Source organism: Coregonus clupeaformis, chromosome 39 (assembly GCF_020615455.1).
Source record: "Coregonus clupeaformis isolate EN_2021a chromosome 39, ASM2061545v1, whole genome shotgun sequence".
Lineage (NCBI taxonomy): Eukaryota > Metazoa > Chordata > Actinopteri > Salmoniformes > Salmonidae > Coregonus > Coregonus clupeaformis.
In genome coordinates, this window is record NC_059230.1 from 11,576,540 (window position 1) to 11,596,472 (window position 19,933).

Sequence of the window (19,933 nt, forward strand, 5' to 3'; positions counted from 1 at the left end):
AAAATCATATCAAGTGTTTTAAAAGTGATGAAAATGTGACATGTTGCAATTACGGTGGGAACCATGAAGCCACGTCTTTGGAATGCCCAACACGGGTGAAAAAGAATAAGGTGGCCATAGTCAGGGCTGTCCAGAGCATTTCATATGCAGTGGCTGTTTAAAGCGTTGTGGGTTCGAATGGTGCTCCTGAAGAGTCCTGGATAGGCCTTCACTGAAGGCTGCAGGGGTTGCCGTTCAATATCAGGACCCAGATATGTTAAAGGTTAAGAAGGTGAACTTTGTGGCCTTTATAACTATGGTGATTAATTGACTGCCAAGTCCAGGAAAATAGATATCATTGTGGATGCGGAGGAACAGTTCCTGGGACTGAAAGACTTCTCGACGGAGGAGTTGAATGTAGTGTTGTCACAAGCAGTACCACCCTCTCAGGTAATATAGGGCGGCAGGTAGCTTAGTGGTTAAGAGCGTTGTGCCAGTAACCGAAAGGTCGCAGGTTCTAATCCCCGAGCCGACTAGGTGAAAAATCTGTCGATGTGCCCTTGAGCAAGGCACTTAACCCTAATTGCTCCTGTAAGTCGCTCTGGATAAGAGAGTCTGCTAAATGACTCAAATGTAAAAAGCTTGAGGAGATTTAAGGAGATTTGAAGGAAGGAAGAAGTGTACATTTTTTGTTTTGTCAATGTGGTTTATTATTGTTTTATTTTGGTTGGATGAAGTTAGTTTTTCCTACCACGTCCACGAATGGTTGTTCTATATCGTGGAGCTCCGCCCCATAGCGGAGCTCTGCTCCTAATGGTTTACCCTCTGCCCTAAGGAAGAAGCAGCCTGAGACAAAATTATGCACACACCTACAGCCAATAGGAGTACAGGTGTCCCTATAAGAGGGGGTGCCTCCCCTCAATCAGCCTCCCTTTTTCTTCAGCGACTGGATGACTAGACTGAAGAGCCAAGAAGAGACGAAGCACGAAGACTCAGGACGAAAACGCCGTTGATATTCCAGTCATCAACGTCGTCTAAATGAGCACACCGGGAGATTTTCCACCCCCAAAAGCTCTTTTCAGAGCTCAGTGCAGATGCACTTCCATGGCGGCCGGTGACCACCACGACTTATGTTTCGTGTGTTTGGGATCCCAGCATGCCAAGGAAGGCGTCTGCAGTCCCCCAAATTGCGCCTCCTGCGCCCTCCTTTCTTTAAAGGAGAGGAAGCAGCGTTGGGCGTTTTTCAGGGAGGACATCCCCCTTGAGGATGTGTTGTCGATACTAGCCTCTGCTTCAGAGGCGTCGTCCGACGGCGCAGACTCGGGGGAAGATGGGGATTTTGAGGAAGGGTCTGGCATTCCAATGGAACAGTCGGACCCCGTCCCTCATACTTTCAAGCTCCCCTTTCCTTTGGAGAGCGAGAGGGCTTGTAGTCCCTATAGCGAAGGGGATACGAGCTCTGAGAGATCAGAAGCTCTCTCTTTCGCTGCAGCCTCTCTGAGAGCGGATTTTCCGGGTCTCATTGAGAGAGCTGCTCAACGGCTGGCAATAAAGCTGCCCCCTCTTCCCTCCGCACCGGAGGTTGATATGATGGAGGGCGGTCCTTATTCCAGGCCAAGGAAGGCGGCAGAGCCAGTGGCTCCTGCCATGCCTTCTTTGGCTAGGTACGTTGGAGGCTCGTGGGAGGCACCTTTAGCGGCGCGTTCGCCTGTAAAAGCGTATCTCCCATTCACGAGAGTGGAAGGAAGGCTTCAGGGTCAGGAATCCCCAGGTTAGAGAGCGCCATGGCGGCGTATCTCGTACCGGGATCGAGCCCTTGGCCCTCTTCCAAGAAGGCCACGTTGCCATCCCAGAAGGACCGACTCACAGCGTCGCTGTTAGAGAAGTCTTTTGGGTTGGGAGCCCAAGCTGTAGCAGCAGCTAACAACATTGCCCTCTTGGCGGCCTCTCTGTCCCGTTTAACCACGGGTAAGACAGAGATGGCACCGGAGGAGGTGGAGGAGGCGTCCAGAATTTCTGGCGCCATACTCCACCTTACACAGGCGTCCGCAGTCTGCGCGGGGAGATCCATGGCCACTTCAGTGGTAGGGGAACGACACCTCTGGTTGTCTTTGACTTCCATGAAAGAGGCAGACAGGACGTCTCTCTTGAACGCCCCCCTCTCTGACGACGGCCTCTTTGGGGTCGCAGTCAAAGAGAGCGACGGAGCGTTTTCGAAGTTGGAGGAGGAGAAGAAGCAGTTGGCCAAGCACCTGCCGTTGGCAGGAACGACTCGGCCCCCCTCCTCCCCAAAGGCCATCTACCTCCGCCCCTCTAAGTAGACCGGGATCTACGACGAGGCGGCGTGTCGGCGTCATCCGGCGGCCACGAGCAGCAAGGGAGCGGGCTCGGCCCTCCCAGCAGCTACGGTAGCCCCACTACAGCCGGCAGGGAGGTGACGAGGACGCCGACCTGGCCCTCCAAGGGAGGCAAGAGGAGGCGTACGTGACGGGACGCGGGGGAGAGGATGGAGGACGCATCGATGGTGTCGAACGCGCCCACTGTTCCCCCCCACCCCTTCGGTTGAAGGGACGGGTGCTGATGTAAATGCTTTTGTTGATGTGTTTAATAAAGAGTTGGCTCCACCTGACTTTATCAAAAAAGAGCCTCTTTTCCATAATACGTCCGAGAGCGTTTCAAATCTCACCCTCTCTTCCTTACCACTCTAAGAGCCGTTCAGCCCACCGAGGGTGCGTTGCTGAACAGGCACTAAGAGTAGGTATCCAGAAGACCTCAATCAGGTCGTAACATCACACTTCACGTATAAGAAGTGCTTTACATAGAAGGCAGCAGTCCCGGTCAGATTCTGACATGAGGGACGCAGCCGCTATTTGGGATGGCGCACTAGTACAGACTAAGGTCTCCACTAGTACGAGCCAGACCCATGCTGCGTTCACGGAGGGCCCGATTACCGCGGTCACCAAGGTGCCCAGAGTATCGGCGCCCCCAGGCATTGTAACACAGCAGCTATCTGGGGACGGCGCATTATCGCAGACCAAGGTCTCGGTTAATGCGATTCAGACCCATGCTACGTTCACGGAGGGCAGGATTACTAGCGTTATGGGTATAACCAAAGTATCAGCTCCCCTGACAGAACGAGCCAGTACTCACCACACTGAGCGTGAATCAACCCACCAGGGGTGCAGAGTTGAACACACACAGAAGGTGAAAGTTAAGAAGGTATCAAGGCGCCGCCTTGTTTTACCTCATAGAGACCTCATACTACAGACTTCTAGGAGTACTGTAGTGAAGGGCTCTGATAGCGAATTGCAGTCACCTAAGATGACGCAATCGCTTGCTGGGGATGGTGCCCTGCCGCAGGCTGTGGCCTCGGTCAGTGCAATTCAGACGGGTTACGGGTTTAACCGACGTCCCTACTCCTCTTTCTTTCTCAAAACGCATTTCCTCTCCCTTTCACGGGAGGCCCACCTTGGGCTGTTCCACCACTTCAATGTTGGGGAACAGTGGCGGTAAGGGCCATAGAGGAATACAGGTCCTTCCTACTGGATGCACCACAGCTTCGCGCCCAGCCACTTTCTCAGCATTGCTGGCAGTGGCGAAGAAGCTGCACCCTCTCACGCTGGCTAGAACAGACGTTGCAGAAGGGTTATGCTCTCCAATTCCACCGGACCCCACCCCCGTTCAGGGGAGTGGTGGAGACGGTGATGAAAACGCCAGACAAAGTGGCCGCTCTGATGACAGAGATTACGGAACTTTTGGCGAAGGAGGCGGTGACAGTAGTTCCCCGGGAGCAAAGGAACAAAGGGCTATATTCGCCTTATTTCCTAGTGCCCAAAAAGACGGGGGGAGTGAGGCCGATTTTGGATTTACGCATTCTCAACGAGAGCATAACCAAACGGCCCTTCCGAATGCTAACGACAAAACGTCTGCTGGAATGTGTCCAGAGAGGGGACTTTTGTACGAGCATAGACCTAAAGGACGCGTACTTTCATGTGCCGGTTCAGCCGCGTCACAGGAAGTTTCTGCGGTTCGCCTTTCAAGGGGTGGCGTACGAATACACGAGGATGCCATTTGGGTACGCCCTGGCACCTCGCACATTTTCCAAGTGTGTGGAGGCGGCATTGGAACCGTTGCGTCGTCAGGGAATACGGCTACTAGCCTACCTGGACGACCTACTGGTTCTCGCCCCGTCAGCAGAGCTGGCGATCACTCACACAACACAGACAGTGATGCATCTCACAAGTCTGGGGTTCGCTGTGAATTGGAAAAGAGCGCGCCCTGGCCCACTCATCAGATTGTCTACCTGGGGATACAGCTAGACACTGTGAGGATGAGGGCTCGAATCTCGGACCCCCAAAGGGTAGCCTTGTTGCTAGCCCTAAGGAAGTGTCGTCCGAATCACACGGTGACGGCACTGTCGATCATGTCACTTTTGGGTCTCATGTCGTCAGCCCACTCTGTGGTTCCGCTGGGACTCCTGCACATGCGCAGGACGCAGCAATGGTTCGCCCAACTAAGACTAGACCCATTGCGTCAACGTCATCGGTTGGTGGTGGTTCCCCTCTCGCTCAGTGCAGACCTAAACTATTGGAGAAACTCGCGCGTTCTCACGCACGGAGTCCCGATAGGAAAGGTGTCCTCTCACATCCCAGTATTCACGGATGCGTCCCTGACGGGATGGGGAGGGACAGGTCAGACACAAGCGATAGGAGGTGTGTGGCCTCAATCAGGTCGTCACATCAACCTCCTGGAGTTGGAAACGGTTCGACTGGTTCTGACCCACTTCGCGTCTACCCTTCGGGGTCGCGATGTGCTGGTCTGGTCAGACAACCGGACCACAGTAGCCCACATAAATCGCCAGGGTGGAGTCAGGTCGCCTGCTCTCCATCGGGCGGCAGAGGAATTGTGGCTGTGGGCTCACGAGCACCTTCGCTCATTGAGAGCAGCACACATTCCGGGCTACTTGAACGTAGGAGCAGACCTCATGTCAAGAGGGGGTCCTCGAGACGACGAGTGGTGTCTGCAACCAGACATTGTTCTCCAGATTTGGGAACAATTCGGGAGAGCCGAGGTGGACCTATTCGCGTCACGCGTGAACGCGCAATGTCCTCTGTGGTTCTCTCTGAGGGAACAGGACGAACCGCCACTGGGAAGGGGACGCCTTTGCGCACCAACCGTGGCCGAGAGTTCTCCTGTATGCATTCCCTCCTCTGTCCTGCATTCTCCCACTGCTAGCCAGGGTGAGGTCAGGGGGCTGTCAGTGATACTGATAGCGCCCGATCGCCCGGGGGGCTCTGTGGTTTGCGGAGATGAGTCAGATGTTGATTGCGCCACCTTGGCCAATTCCACATCGACGGGACGCGTTGTCTCAGGCGGCTGGCACGATAGGGAAATTGCCCATAATCGGCCAACCACTGAAGGCCTGGCTGCTGAGAGGGACAGGCTAGAGCGCCGTGGGTTATCTGATGCAGTGATCAGGACCATACAGGGTTCACGTGCCAGTTCCACTTCTAAGACATCTGACTCATCTCCGCAAACCACAGAGCCCCCGGGCGATCGGGCGCTATCAGTATCACTGACAGCCCCCCTGACCTCACCCTGGCTAGCAGTGGGAGAATGCAGGACAGAGGAGGGAATGCATACAGGAGAACTCTCGGCCACGGTTGGTGCGCAAAGGCGTCCCTTCCCAGTGGCGGTTCGTCCTGTTCCCTCAGAGAGAACCACAGAGGACATTGCGCGTTCACGCGTGACGCGAATAGGTCCACCCCTCGGCTCTCCCGAATTGTTCCCAAATCTGGAGAACAATGTCTGGATGCAGACACCACTCGTCGTCTCGAGGACCCCCTCTTGACATGAGGTCTGCTCCTACGTTCAAGTAGCCCGGAATGTGTGCTGCTCTCAATGAGCGAAGGTGCTCGTGAGCCCACAGCCACAATTCCTCTGCCGCCCGATGGAGAGCAGGCGACCTGACTCCACCCTGGCGATTTATGTGGGCTACTGTGGTCCGGTTGTCTGACCAGACCAGCACATCGCGACCCCGAAGGGTAGACGCGAAGTGGGTCAGAACCAGTCGAACCGTTTCCAACTCCAGGAGGTTGATGTGACGACCTGATTGAGGCCACACACCTCCTATCGCTTGTGTCTGACGTGCTTCTACACCTGCATTATTAGCTGTTTGGGGTTTTAGGCTGGGTTTCTGTACAGCACTTCGAGATATTAGCTGATGTAAGAAGGGCTATATAAAATAAAATTGATTGATTGATTGATGCCAGTAGATGGAACATGTTTTCACGATGGTGTGTCACACAGTGTGGACCCCATGAGCTGTCAGGTGGAGAGTATTCTCTCTTTTCTGCAGCTCATGTTTGATAAGCAAAAATCGCCTGCCACGATTAGAGTGTTTGCAGCAGCGATTTCAGCTTGTCATGAGGGTTTTGGCAGAGACAATGTCTTTAGTCACCCTCTAGTGAAACGCTTCCTATTAGGAACGCGGCGACTTAGGCCAACACCTAGAGTCACGCTTCCTCAGTGGGATTTGGCTTTGGTACTCGAAACGCTATGTAAGTCGCCGTTCGAGCCATTGAATCAAATACCCCTCAAGATGCTGTCTATCAAGACAGCACTGTTGCTCGCTTTGACTACAGCTAAGCGGGTCAGTGATTTGTGTGCTCTTTCGACGAGACCTGACTGCCTGGCCATCAATGGTGACCTGAGCAGAGCAGTGTTACGTCCTAACCCGGCATTTGTGCCGAAGGTTATTAAGAGTTCATATAGGTCACAGACCGTGGAGCTGTGGGCTTTTTCTCCTCCTCCTCATAGAGAGAGGAGTGAGGAGAAGCTCCATCGCCTGTGCCCGGTACGCGCTTTGGCGTGTTACGTCGAGCGCACAGCAGCGATTAGGTCATCGCCTCAGTTGTTTGTGTGTCACGGTGCGGCTGCACTAGGTAGACCACTTTCAAAACAGAGGCTGTCTCACTGGCTTTGTGAAGGCATTGAGACAGCTTATGAGGTAGCAGGGCGGCAATTGCCTCAGGGTATCAGAGCTCACTCCACTTGTGGAGTAGCGGCTTCTACTGCCCTTTTTAGAGGAACAGGAGTAGAGGATATCTGTAGAGCAGCATCCTGGTCGACGCCGTCTCCATTTATCCGTTTCTATCTCTTAGATATGTCTTCTAATTCTCTGGCTCGATCTGTACTCAGCGTGGCTGAAGGGAGATCTTGAGCAAGAAAGAGAGGAGAAGCAGGACTGTGGACTCAGGTTTCCATCAGGTCCGCTTTGGTTAGGAAGACGTGTTTTTGACAGATGTGTTTTCTAACTCTTTGGCTCGGTCTGTACTCAGCATAGCTGAAGGGAGATCTGGAGCTAGGAAGAGAGGGAAAAGCAGGACTATGGACTGGGTTTCCATCAGGTCCACTTTGGATAAGAAAACATATTTTGTGACATGAATCCTGACTGACAGGATCAGCACAGTAGAGGCATGCGTTGATTAACAGAATATGAGGTAATCTATCTGCTTGTTCAGTTAGTATGACTCATGTTTTTGTTCCTGCCCACTAATCTCTGGGATTCCATTGAGTGAGTGAGGCGGTCTACCGTGTTCATAATGTAGAGTGACACTTGATGTCATTCCATTAGTGGTCGGTAGTGTTTTCTCAGGATATTGAGGCACATCTATCTGCTAGTACAGATTAGTATGGCTTCTATTCTGGTGATCTGCCCACTAGTCATTGGCATTGCCATTGGACTAGGTGGGGCGGGTTTTTTAACCGATGACGCGGTATATTGTGACGCCCGTAGGGGTTTTTAGTTGCAGTACTGCGGGACTCGGTTGCAGCCATTGTTAGGCTTGACTTTCTCGTTTCGATGGGAAGTGTTAGGCTCGGCAGGGAGTACATTTTGGAGCGCTACGCTCCGCCTTAAACCATTAGGAGCAGAGCTCCCCTATGGGGCGGAGCTCCACGATATCGAACGATTAGTTACCGGAGTGTAACTCCAGTTCTATGAGTGGAGCGGAGCCCCATAGGACTTAAGGCCCTGCCGACCCTCGGGAGGCTGATTGAGGGGAGGCACCCCCTCTTATAGGGACACCTGTACTCCTATTGGCTGTAGGTGTGTGCATAATTTTGTCTCAGGCTGCTGCTGCCTTAGGGCAGAGGGTAAACCATTAGGAGCAGAGCTCCCCTATGGGGCTCCGCTCCACTCATAGAACTGGAGTTACACTCCGGTAACTAATCGTTTTTTAACCTTTTTATTTTTTTTACCCCGTCCAGTTGTTGGCGGTAATGCACCATTTGGGGCTGCAGTCTGCTATAAAACCCACAGAAGAAGACTGCCAAGATGGCGGGGACAATGTTAAGGTCGCTTAGCAAACTTGGTCGTCCTTCAACAAAATGTATTTTAAATAGTAATTTGGTCAGCCCTGGCTGCACTGTCCTGCAAAACAGGTGAGATGTTAATTTTGATAAGTGCAATTATAGTTTAACTGGTCAATGATATCCAAGTAGGTTGTTCAGGGATAAAACATAAATTCACATAACCGCTAACGTTATCTAGCATTAGCAAGCTAGCAAATTAGTCCTTAGCTTTAGGGCTTACCTGCTCACCATATAAAAGTGTTTGGGATTTTCGTTCAGACTTAACAGTCCACCTGACATCTAGATCTATGTTTCTTATGTTATGTCAAACATGACTGTTGTGTAGTTGTTGTAACGTTAAACAGCTTGAGAGTTTAGCTGCTTGTTCGTTATCTAGCCAACCGGTTAGCTACTTGAGCTGGAGTGGAGTTTAGTTCGGTACTTAGCCGAATCATGTGGATTTTGAGTTGATATTAGCACATTCGTGACCGGCTTGTCATCTTGCTAGCGAACTAACTAGCTAGCATAGTACCTAACAATTTGTTAATGTGCTGAAGCAAATGAAATGCATGCTTTTCACTGTCGTCTGAAAAACCATTTGTACAAGGAGTGGAATGTTGACACTAAACAGGTCTGAATTCCAGGCTAGCTAGCTGTCCACCTTGACTTGTTCTAGTTAGCTAACGTTACTCAACAACAACATGTTTAGCTACTTAGCTGAAGTTATGGGAAGTGCCATTTACAGCATTGAGGTCAACAACACTTCAGAGTCAAACATCAATACGTGTAAGACAGTAACTTGAAACAGTTCAGGCTTTTCAAGGGGCGGAAAAACATACATTTGTGCCTTGACAAGTAGGCTATGTACCCGTACTAACCGTTTTGGTACCATGATATACTGTGCAACACCAATGCTGTGTGAAATGTGATTAGTGACCCATCTGTTTTGGCTGACCTAGAATGTAATAATGCCCAACCCTGACCTCTACGTCATTATCATTAGGAGGAGTTTCCTTGGCACGTGTGGTTGCTCTGAGACTGGGTTAGCTTACCTCAAGAGCCTGTGTAGGTTAAACACTGGCTAAACAACATCCACATCCACACAGCGGCTTAGAAACAGTACTGATTCATTCCCCATTGACACATCATGGTTGCTTGTTGTTCTGTTCTTCCAGACAGAAACAATGGCAGCCAGATGTGGAGTGGGCGGAGCAGTATGCCGGGGCGGTGATGTATCCCAGCGCCATCACTGAGAAATGGGTCCCCCCACCATGGAATGGTACGCCCTTATCTATAGGCTAGTTATTATTTAGGCAGAGACCTGTATAAATATTGAAATGTTTGTGTGGTAGTTGTATTTTATTGCCTGCTATACTTGATCACTTTATCATAGATTTAGAATCATTCCACATAATAATATGCCATTTAGCAGACGCTTTTATCCAAAGCGACTTACAGTCATGCGTGCATACATTTCTTTGTGTATGGGTGGTCCCGGGAATCGAACCCACTACCTTGGCGTTACAAGCGCCGTGCTCTACCAGCTGAGCATACTCTGTGACTTTATCATAGTCATTCTACATATAGATTTAGCGCAACTCGTATGCATGAATTCCAAACCAACTAGCCCCTCTGCAACCTCTCCTACATTTTTCAATCTGTAAAACCCAGATGAAGGCCAAGAGCCGAAACGCATTGGTTTTACTTTTAACAATAACAAAGCTTTCTTATCAACTTCCACTGTCCTCCAATAGTTGCTGAATCTCCTCTCAACCACTCTTCCTCACCACAGATAAGGATGCTCCTATGGAGAAGGAGGTGTCTAACCTGACCATTAACTTTGGCCCCCAGCACCCCGCGGCCCACGGCGTGCTGCGTCTGGTGTTGGAGCTCAGCGGGGAGTCGGTAAAGAAATGTGATCCCCATGTGGGCCTGCTGCACCGCGGCACAGAGAAACTCATCGAGTACAAGACCTACCTGCAGGTACGTAGCCGCTACCATGTTATAGCACACCCAGAGACATTAAGGTATGTGCAGCGGATATCAAAATTGGCTGAAAGTAACTTGAATCAGTGTCCTGGCCAAGATGCTTGTAATGTACATGATGCATGTTTAGACTCTTCTGTATCAGGCATATTTTTATAGGATAAATTGCATTAGTGTGTGTGTGTGTGTGTGTGTGTGTGTGCTTTAGGCGCTGCCGTACTTTGACAGGCTGGACTACGTGTCCATGATGTGCAATGAGCAGGCTTACTCTCTGGCCGTGGAGAAGCTGCTCAACATCCAGGCCCCACCCCGCGCACAGTGGATCAGAGGTGAGACTAGGTGCTGCTAGATGACCATGCCAGAAAGGACAAACATACCAGTAGCTCAGGTACTGGGGTGTATTCATTAGTACAATTAAAATATTTTGCAACATAAAAAGGGTTTCTTATTGGACAAGTCCAGGTAAGCCCTCCCTATTTCAGCCTGTTTGCTGCCGTTTGGTACCTAGTGAATATGTCCCTAATAAGCAAGCCAAGTATATAAGCTTTTTGGCCTTAGTTTAGGTTTAGAGAGAATGGTACGTTTTGGATCAGGGATGAACATTTGTGGTTAGAAAAGTGCTGCACCTCCCTCCTTTACCAGCACGACAGTAACAAGCGTGAGAAGCACAACCTTGTAAGATCATCTGGACCTATTTTCCCTCTTATACAAGGTCACTAGGGGGCAGTAGGTTGCTACATGGAGTTCAACAGTCAACATGGATATACAGAGGGAATGTGGCCTGTCATGGAACTTGTCATCTCCCGTCTGGATTACTGCAACTCGCTGTTGGCTGGCCTCCCTGCCTGTGCCATTAAACCCCTACAACTCATCCAGAACGCCGCAGCCCGTCTGGTGTTCAACCTTCCCAAGTTCTCTCACGTCACCCCCCTCCTCCGCACACTCCACTGGCTTCCAGTTGAAGCTCGCATCCGTTACAAGTCCATGGTGCTTGCCTATGGAGCAGTGAGGGGAACGGCACCTCTGTACCTTCGGGCTCTGATCAGTCCCTACACCCAAACGAGGGCATTGCGTTCATCCACCTCTGGCCTGCTGGCTCCCCTTCCTCTGCGGAAGCATAGTTCCCGCTCAGCCCAGTCAAAACTGTTCGCTGCTCTGGCACCCCAATGGTGGAACAAGCTCCCTCACGACGCCAGGACAGCGGAGTCACTCACCACCTTCCGGAGACATTTGAAACCCCACCTCTTTAAGGAATACCTGGGATAGGATAAAGTAATCCTTCTACCCCCCCCCAAAATTGTAAAGTGGTTATCCCACTGGCTATAGGGTGAATGCACCAATTTGTGAGTCGCTCTGGATAAGAGCGTCTGCTAAATGACTAAAATGTAATGTAAAATGTATGGAATGCAATCTAAATACACCTCCGCTGTCTTCAACCAGGATCTCAGCGATCACTGCCTTATTGCCTGCGTCCGTAACGGGTCCGTGATCAAACGACCACCCCTCATCACTGTCAAACGCTCCCTAAAACACTTTAGCGAGCAGGCCTTCCTAATTGACCTGGCCCAGGTATCCTGGATGGATATAGATCTCATTCCGTCAGTAGAGGATGCCTGGTTGTTCTTTAAAAGTAATTTCCTCTCAATCTTAAATAAACATGCCCCATTCAAAAAATACAGAACTAAGAACAGATATAGCCCCTGGTTCTCCTCAGACTTGACTGCCCTTGACCAGCACAAAAACATCCTGTGGCGTACTGCATTAGCATCAAATAGCCCCCGCGATATGAAACTTTTCAGGGAAGTTAGGAACCAATATACACAAGCAGTTAGGAAAGCAAAGGCTAACCTTTTCAAACAGAAATTTGCATCCTGTAACACTAACTCCAAAAAGTTTTGGGACACTGTAAAGTCCATGGAGAATAAGAGCACCTCCTCCCAGCTGCCCACTGCACTGAGGCTAGGAAACACTATCACCACCAATAAATCTACAATAATCGAGAATTTCAACAAGCATTTTGCTACGGCTGGCCATGCTTTCCACCTGGCTACCACTACCCCGGCCACCAGCTCTGCACCCTCCGCTGCAACTTGCCCATGCCCCCCCGCTTCTCCTTCACACAAATTCAGACAGCTGATGTTCTGAAAGAGCTGCAAAATCTGGACCCCTACAAATCATCTGGGCTAGACAATCTTGACCCTTTCTTTCTAAAACTAGCCGCCGAAATTGTCGCAACCCCTATTACTAGCCTGTTCAACCTCTCTTTCGTAACGTCTGAGATCCCCAGAGATTGGAAAGCTGCCGCGGTCATCCCCCTCTTCAAAGAGGGTGACACTCTAGATCCAAACTGTTACAGACCTATATCCATCCTGCCCTGCCTTTCGAAAGTATTTGAAAACCAAGTTAACAAACAGATCACCGACCATTTCGAATCCCACCGTACCTTCTCCGCTATGCAATCCGGTTTCCAAGCTGGTCATGGGTGCACCTCAGCCACGCTCAAGGTCCTAAACGATATTATAACCGCGATCGATAATAGACAGTACTGTGCAGCCGCCTTCATCGACCTGGCCAAGGCTTTCGACTCTGTCAACCACCGCATTCTTATTAGAAGACTAAATAGCTTTGGTTTCTCAAATGACTGCCTCGCCTGGTTCACCAACTACTTCTCAGTTCAATGTGTCAAATCGGAGGGCCTGTTGTCTGGACCTATGGCAGTCTCTATGGGGGTGCCACAGGGTTCAATTCTTGGGCCGACTCTTTTCTCTGTGTATATCAATGATGTCGCTCTTGCTGCTGGTGACTCTCAGATCCACCTCTACGCAGACGACACCATTTTGTATACATATGGCCCTTCATTGGAAACTGTGTTAACAAACCTCCAAACGAGCTTCAATGACATACAATACTCCTTCAGTAGCCTCCAACTGCTCTTAAACACTAGTAAAACTAAATGCATGCTCTTCAATCGAACGCTGCTGGCACCCGCCCACCCGACTAGAATCACTACTCTCGACGGGTCTGACCTAGAGTATGTGGACAACTACAAATACCTAGGTGTCTTGTTAGACTGTAAACTCTCCTTCCAGACTCACATTAAAAATCTCCAATCCAAAGTTACATCTAGAATCGGCTTCCTATTTCGCAACAAAGCCTCCTTCAATCATGCTGCCAAACATGCCCTCGTAAAACTGACTATCCTACCGATCCTTGACTTCGGCGATGTCATTTACAAAATAGCCTCCAACACTCTACTCAGCAAATTGGATGTAGTCTATCACAGTGCCAGCCGTTTTGTCACCAAAGCCCCATATACTACCCACCACTGTGACCTGTACGCTCTTGTTGGCTGGTCCTCACTACATATTCGTCGCCAAACCCACTGGCTCCAGGCCATCTATAAATCACTGCTAGGCAAATCCCCGCCTTATCTTAGCTCATTGGTCACCATAGCAACACCCACCCGTAGTATGCGCTCCAGCAGGTATATCTCACTGGTCATCCCCAAAGCCAACACCTCCTTTAGCCGCCATTCCTTCCAGTTCTCTGCTGCCAATGACTGGAACGAATTGCAAAAATCTCTGAAGCTGGAGACTCTTATCTCCCTCACTAACTTTAAGCATCAGTTGTCAGAGCACCTTACCGATCACTGCACCTGTACACAGCCCATCTGAAATTAGCCCACCCAACTACCTCATCCCCATATTGTTATTTATTTTGCTCATTTGCACCCCAGTATCTCTATTTGCACATCATCTCTTGCACATCTATCATTCCAGTGTTAATACTAAATTGTAATTATTTTGCACTATAGCCTATTTATTGCCTTACCTCCATAACTTGCTACATTTGCACACACTGTATATAGACTTTCTATTGTGTTATTGACTGTATGTTTTGTTTATTCCATATGTAACTCTGTGTTGTTTTTTCCGCACTGCTTTGCTTTATCTTGGCCAGGTCGCAGTTGTAAATGAGAACTTGTTCTCAAATGGTTAAATAAAGGTGAAAAAACTAATTCTCCACACAGGAAGAACAGGGGCAACAATAGTGAAGTAAGTATGCATTTTCAGTGTGTATTTCTGTGTTGTAGTTCTTTTCGGAGAGCTGACTCGCATCATGAACCACATCATGGCCATCACCACACACGCCCTGGACATCGGAGCCATGACTCCCTTCTTCTGGATGTTTGAGGAGAGGGAAAAGGTGAGGGCACTGGATAGACTAGAGTAGTGTATGACCTTTCTTTGAGGTGATAGGACGCAGGTTGTCATTGTTAATAAGAATTTATTAATTGACTTGTGTTATTAAAGGTTTGCTGTAGAAGCCATTTTGAGCTCATTCACATATGTTTTTTTTTTAAAGGGTGTTCTGTCTTGTGTCTATCCTTCTCCTAGATGTTTGAGTTCTATGAGCGTGTCTCAGGGGCTAGGATGCATGCAGCCTACGTCAGACCTGGAGGAGTACACCAGGTGAGGGCTGCCTAGGAACTAAGTGTTATGGGGTTGCTCCTGGGTGATGTTTCCCCTAGGTCCAGATCTAGGATCAGGATCCTCTCCCCCAATCCTAACCTTAACGCAAAACTCACCCAAGATCAACATCTAGGGGTAACTTCACCCTACACCTATGGATTCGATGTATGTGATGTAATGGTGGCTATAAAACTAAGATTGCGTTATCTGTTTGTTCCAGGACATGCCACTGGGGCTAATGGACGACATCTACGAGTGGTGCAAGAACTTCTCCATCAGAATAGATGAGGTGGAGGAGATGTTGACCAACAACCGTATCTGGAAGAACCGAACTGTGGACATTGGGGTTGTGTCTGCTGAGGACGCACTCAACTATGGCTTTAGGTGAGGCAAACATATACTGCGCACTCTCTCGCTTTTCCTCTCAAACTTTTGAAAACCGAATGAAATGTGTAACTAACTCCCTCTGCTTGTCTTGTCTGTCAGTGGTGTGATGCTGAGGGGTTCAGGCATCAAGTGGGACCTGCGGAAGTCTCAGCCCTACGACAAGTATGACGAGGTGGAGTTTGACGTCCCCATTGGCAGTAAGGGAGACTGCTACGACAGGTGAGAGGAACTCCTATTATCCTCTCTCTATTTGTCAGCCTCGCTCTCTTTTACTTAGTATTGCCTTTGCAGACATGAGAGATTTTGTCTGTCTTTTGAGTAATATTTTTGTGCTGCCTGACCCGGAACACATATGCCCCTGGAGGCAGCGGTTCACCAATCCCGCGTTCCGCTACTCACTTTTCTCTGCAATATCCCTCATCTGTCTCCCCATCTACATATCTAACCGGTATCTGTCAATAAAATGTGAAAATACTGTCAATAAAATGTGAAAATACATCAACTATATATATATATATATATATATATATATATATATATATATCTCACACACACACCTCCTTGGTGTTGGTCAGGTACCTGTGCAGGGTGGAGGAGATGAGGCAGAGTCTCAGGATCATGATCGAGGCCCTCAACAAGATGCCAGCAGGAGAGATCAAAGTGGATGACGCCAAGGTGGCCCCACCCAAGAGATCTGAGATGAAGGTGAGACTCAATAACTGGCTGGAATAATAATACATTCGATTTAAAGCGCCTTTCAAAAAACCCAAGGAAACTGCAGCAAAAAAAAGAAGCATGGATAAAAACAATTAAAATCAAAGCTTCGATGTGAAATTATTTTAGGACATTTAGATCATCCGCGCAGATTATATCTGCTTTACTCTATAGTTAAACACATTAAGCCCTGATTTCTATGTGCATGGTGGAGTGTTGCACATTTAGTCTATTATATAAGCATAAACATCAGTTGTAATGGTGGTTTAATTATGTTCCAATGTTAGATGTCCATGGAGTCTCTGATCCATCATTTTAAGCTGTACACAGAGGGTTACCAGGTGCCCCCCGGATCCACATACACAGCTGTTGAAGCACCCAAGGTAAGCCCTTCCTCCCTCAGACAGACATGGATGTAACGGCTTTGAGACGCTCTCTTGCATTTCACCTATCCTCAAATACTGAGGCTATTTGATAGGTGCAGTTTACCATTACTAATGGTGAGATTATCCTTCACCTGATCCATTTTGTAGGTCATAGGATGCCTTTAGATCGAACACAATATCATATCCTTTATTGCAGATATTATATTTGACAGCCAGGGACATTCTGTAAATGTACCAGATTTTAACCAGCTGGCTAATTCTAATCTGTAGTCCCTGTTTAGGTAGATGAAGACATTGAATGTAATGTGCTGTAGGTGGGTCTGTTGTGTAATGTGACGTGATCTCCTCTCTTGTCTCTTTCAGGGAGAGTTTGGTGTGTATCTGGTGTCTGACGGCTCCAGCAGGCCCTACCGCTGCAAAATCAAAGCTCCGGGATTCGCTCATCTGGTACGTGGAGTTTAAGCTATATATGCACACTCACACAGACAGACTTCACACCCTGCATTGTTCAATGTAGTTATTAATTATTAAATGTGTTAAACGAGATCCTCAAGGCTATTTATAGTTCATTCCCGTTAGAGTCGATGTCCCAGCCCCGCTAAAATCAAATTATCATAATTTTTAAAATCCCCATTAATATCTAAGCTAGAGTTATCTGTGTTTTTGCATGGGCAGAGTAACATCAGGGTTTGTCAGACCATGAGACATCCTGAAAATTGGTCTTCTCACGAAATTGTCTGTAGCGTCCAAACGGTTTGGCCTATAAACTATTATGACCCCTCTATGGAAAGATGAGACTCACAAACACAATGGTGTTTTGCTCTACGACCCCCACAAGCGTCTTGGGACTCGTCTGTCAGTACAGATGATCTGCCAACTTCTGTCTGAACAGTTTGGGCTACACACTAATATGTGTATAAAAAAAGTGTGTATATAGAGTGGGGACAAAAAGTATTTAGTCAGCCACCAATTGTGCAAGTTTTCCCACTTAAAAAGATGAGAGGCCTGTAATTTTCATCATAGGTACACATCGACTATGACAGACAAATTGAGGAAAAAAAACCCAGAAAATCACATTGTAGGATTTTTAATGAATTTATTTGCAAATTATGGTGGAAAATAAGTATTTGGTCACCTACAAACAAGCAAGATTTCTGGCTCTCACAGACCTGTAACTTCTTCTTTAAGAGGCTTCTCTGTCCTCCACTCGTTACCTGTATTAATGGCACCTGTTTGAACTTGTTATCAGTATAAAAGACACCTGTCCACAACCAGTCACACTCCAAACTCCACTATGGCCAAGACCAAAGAGCTGTCAAAGGACACCAGAAACAAAATTGTAGACCTGCACCAGGCTGGGAAGACTGAATCTGCAATAGGTAAGCAGCTTGGTTTGAAGAAATCAACTGTGGGAGCAATTATTAGGAAATGGAAGACATACAAGACCACTGATAATCTTCCTCGATCTGGGGCTCCACGCAAGATCTCACCCCGTGGGGTCAAAATGATCACAAAATCCCAGAACCACACGGGGGGACCTAGTGAATGACCTGCAGAGAGCTGGGACCAAAGTAACAAAGCCTACCATCAGTAACACACTACGCCGCCAGGGACTCAAGTCCTGCAGTGCCAGACGTGTCCCCCTGCTTAAGCCAGTACATGTCCAGGCCCGTCTGAAGTTTGCTAGAGTGCATTTGGATGATCCAGAAGAGGATTGGGAGAATGTCATATGGTCAGATGAAACCAAAATATAACTTTTTTGGTAAAAACTCAACTCGTTGTGTTTGGAGGACAAAGAATGCTGAGTTGCATCCAAAGAACACCATACCTACTGTGAAGCATGGGGGTGGAAACATCATGCTTTGGGGCTGTTTTTCTGCAAAGGGACCAGGACGACTGATCCGTGTAAAGGAAAGAATGAATGGGGCCATGTATCGTGAGATTTTGAGTGAAAACCTCCTTCCATCAGCAAGGGCATTGAAGATGAAACGTGGCTGGGTCTTTCAGCATGACAATGATCCCAAACACACCGCCCGGGCAACGAAGGACTGGCTTCGTAAGAAGCATTTAAAGGTCCTGGAGTGGCATGGCCAGTCTCCAGATCTCAACCCCATAGAAAATCTTTGGAGGGAGTTGAAAGTCCGTGTTGCCCAGCGACAGCCCCAAAACATCACTGCTCTAGAGGAGATCTGCATGGAGGAATGGGCCAAAATACCAGCAACAGTGTGTGAAAACCTTGTGAAGACTTACAGAAAACGTTTGACCTGTGTCATTACCAACAAAGGGTATATAACAATATAAGTATTGAGAAACTTTTGTTATTGACCAAATACTTATTTTCCACCATAATTTGCAAATAAATTCATTAAAAATCCTACAATGTGATTTTCTGGATTTTGTTTTCTCATTTTGTCTGTCATAGTTGACGTGTACCTATGATGAAAATTACAGACCTCTCTCATCTTTTTAAGTGGGAGAACTTGCACAATTGGTGGCTGACTAAATCCTTTTTTTTCCCACTGTGTGTGTGTGTGTGTGTGTGTGTGTGTGTATATATGTATGTATATATGTGTGTATATATATATATATATATATGTGTATGCGCGTTTCCTGATCTTTCTTATACATGATATATCTCTCAGATATATAGGAGAGACACTTCAGAACAAACTTCCTTTTTGATTTTTTTTTGGGGCGGACTATCTGTTCCATAGTGAATTTGTTAATCTGTACTTTCATATGGGCTAACAGCAGTAAGGCCGAATCCATATTTTTCATCAAATATTTTTTTACATATCTTCAAGGGGTCTTAAAATTCAAAATCAAAATGATCCTTGGTGTATGACCTTCTTAAAACAATTGCATATAGCTTAGTAGAACTCCCCTGGCTTATACAGGGTTTAGACTGTAATGGGTTAATAGTTGGATTGTAGTTGGTTGATTGTAGTTGGTTAATAGTTTTGTATTGTCTTCCCCAGGCTGCCCTGGATATGATGGCTAAAGGACACATGCTGGCTGATGTGGTGGCCATTATCGGTAAGACATGTTTCTACTGGGTTGTGTTCAGTAGGGCACACTGCAGCAATGTGTTGCAACGAAAAACAACAAACATCTGTTCTGATTGGACAAGTTCATGTAGTACCCCTCTGTTTCATAAAAAAAAAAATCCTTGCTGAACATTACCCTGATGTTATCATTGAAACCATTGATTATCAGTATACTTATAACTCAAACAGCAATTATCTTTGTAATTCCTGTTAAAATACCGTAGTTATGGTTGAGGTTAAACCAATGATTTAGGTTTTTTTTCTGTTGTGACAGGCACCCAGGACATTGTGTTTGGAGAAGTTGACCGTTAAGTTAAAACACCAGACTGTTGTGTTGATAACAATGGTTCCACTCTGAAGAGGATATCTCCCTTCTCGGTCTTCGTGATCTGTCTGTCTCAGATGAAGTTTCTGTCCATAGCCTCACATAGTGTATCATCTATATGATCTGTAGTGACAAATTCCACTCGTAATCATCGATGTATAATGCTGTAATGATAAACCTAATAAATATTATATGACTGATTGGTCAAATGGTGTCGTTTTCTCACGGTTAGTCTCGTGAAATAGAAATATACTGTAACCACTTCAGATTTTTTTTAGCGTG

General features: G+C 47.7%; 1 protein-coding gene across 1 annotated transcript; it reads left to right on the plus strand.

Moving 5' to 3' along the window:
- The first annotated feature begins 8,286 nt into the window (after positions 1-8,286).
- Positions 8,287-19,851, plus strand: LOC121554157 (NADH dehydrogenase [ubiquinone] iron-sulfur protein 2, mitochondrial-like). The gene is made up of 13 exons (XM_045211901.1): positions 8,287-8,424; positions 9,510-9,613; positions 10,127-10,317; positions 10,529-10,649; positions 14,414-14,526; positions 14,718-14,792; positions 15,013-15,176; positions 15,279-15,398; positions 15,755-15,884; positions 16,181-16,276; positions 16,643-16,726; positions 19,258-19,315; positions 19,601-19,851. The coding sequence occupies exons 1-13, from the start codon at positions 8,318-8,320 to the stop codon at positions 19,636-19,638; spliced, it is 1,401 nt and encodes a 466-aa protein (XP_045067836.1). The 5' UTR covers positions 8,287-8,317; the 3' UTR covers positions 19,639-19,851.
- Positions 19,852-19,933: the final 82 nt, after the last annotated feature.

What these genes read in the sequence shown, in the direction of transcription:
- LOC121554157 (XM_045211901.1), top strand. Translation starts at nt 8,318, where the DNA reads ATGGCGGGGACAATGTTAAGGTCGCTTAGCAAACTTGGTCGTCCTTCA. An exon ending in GGTCCCCCCACCATGGAATG is followed by an intron (nt 9,614 to 10,126) that starts GTACGCCCTTAT and finishes TCCTCACCACAG; the next exon opens with ATAAGGATGCTCCTATGGAG. An exon ending in GACCTGGAGGAGTACACCAG is followed by an intron (nt 14,793 to 15,012) that starts GTGAGGGCTGCC and finishes TGTTTGTTCCAG; the next exon opens with GACATGCCACTGGGGCTAAT.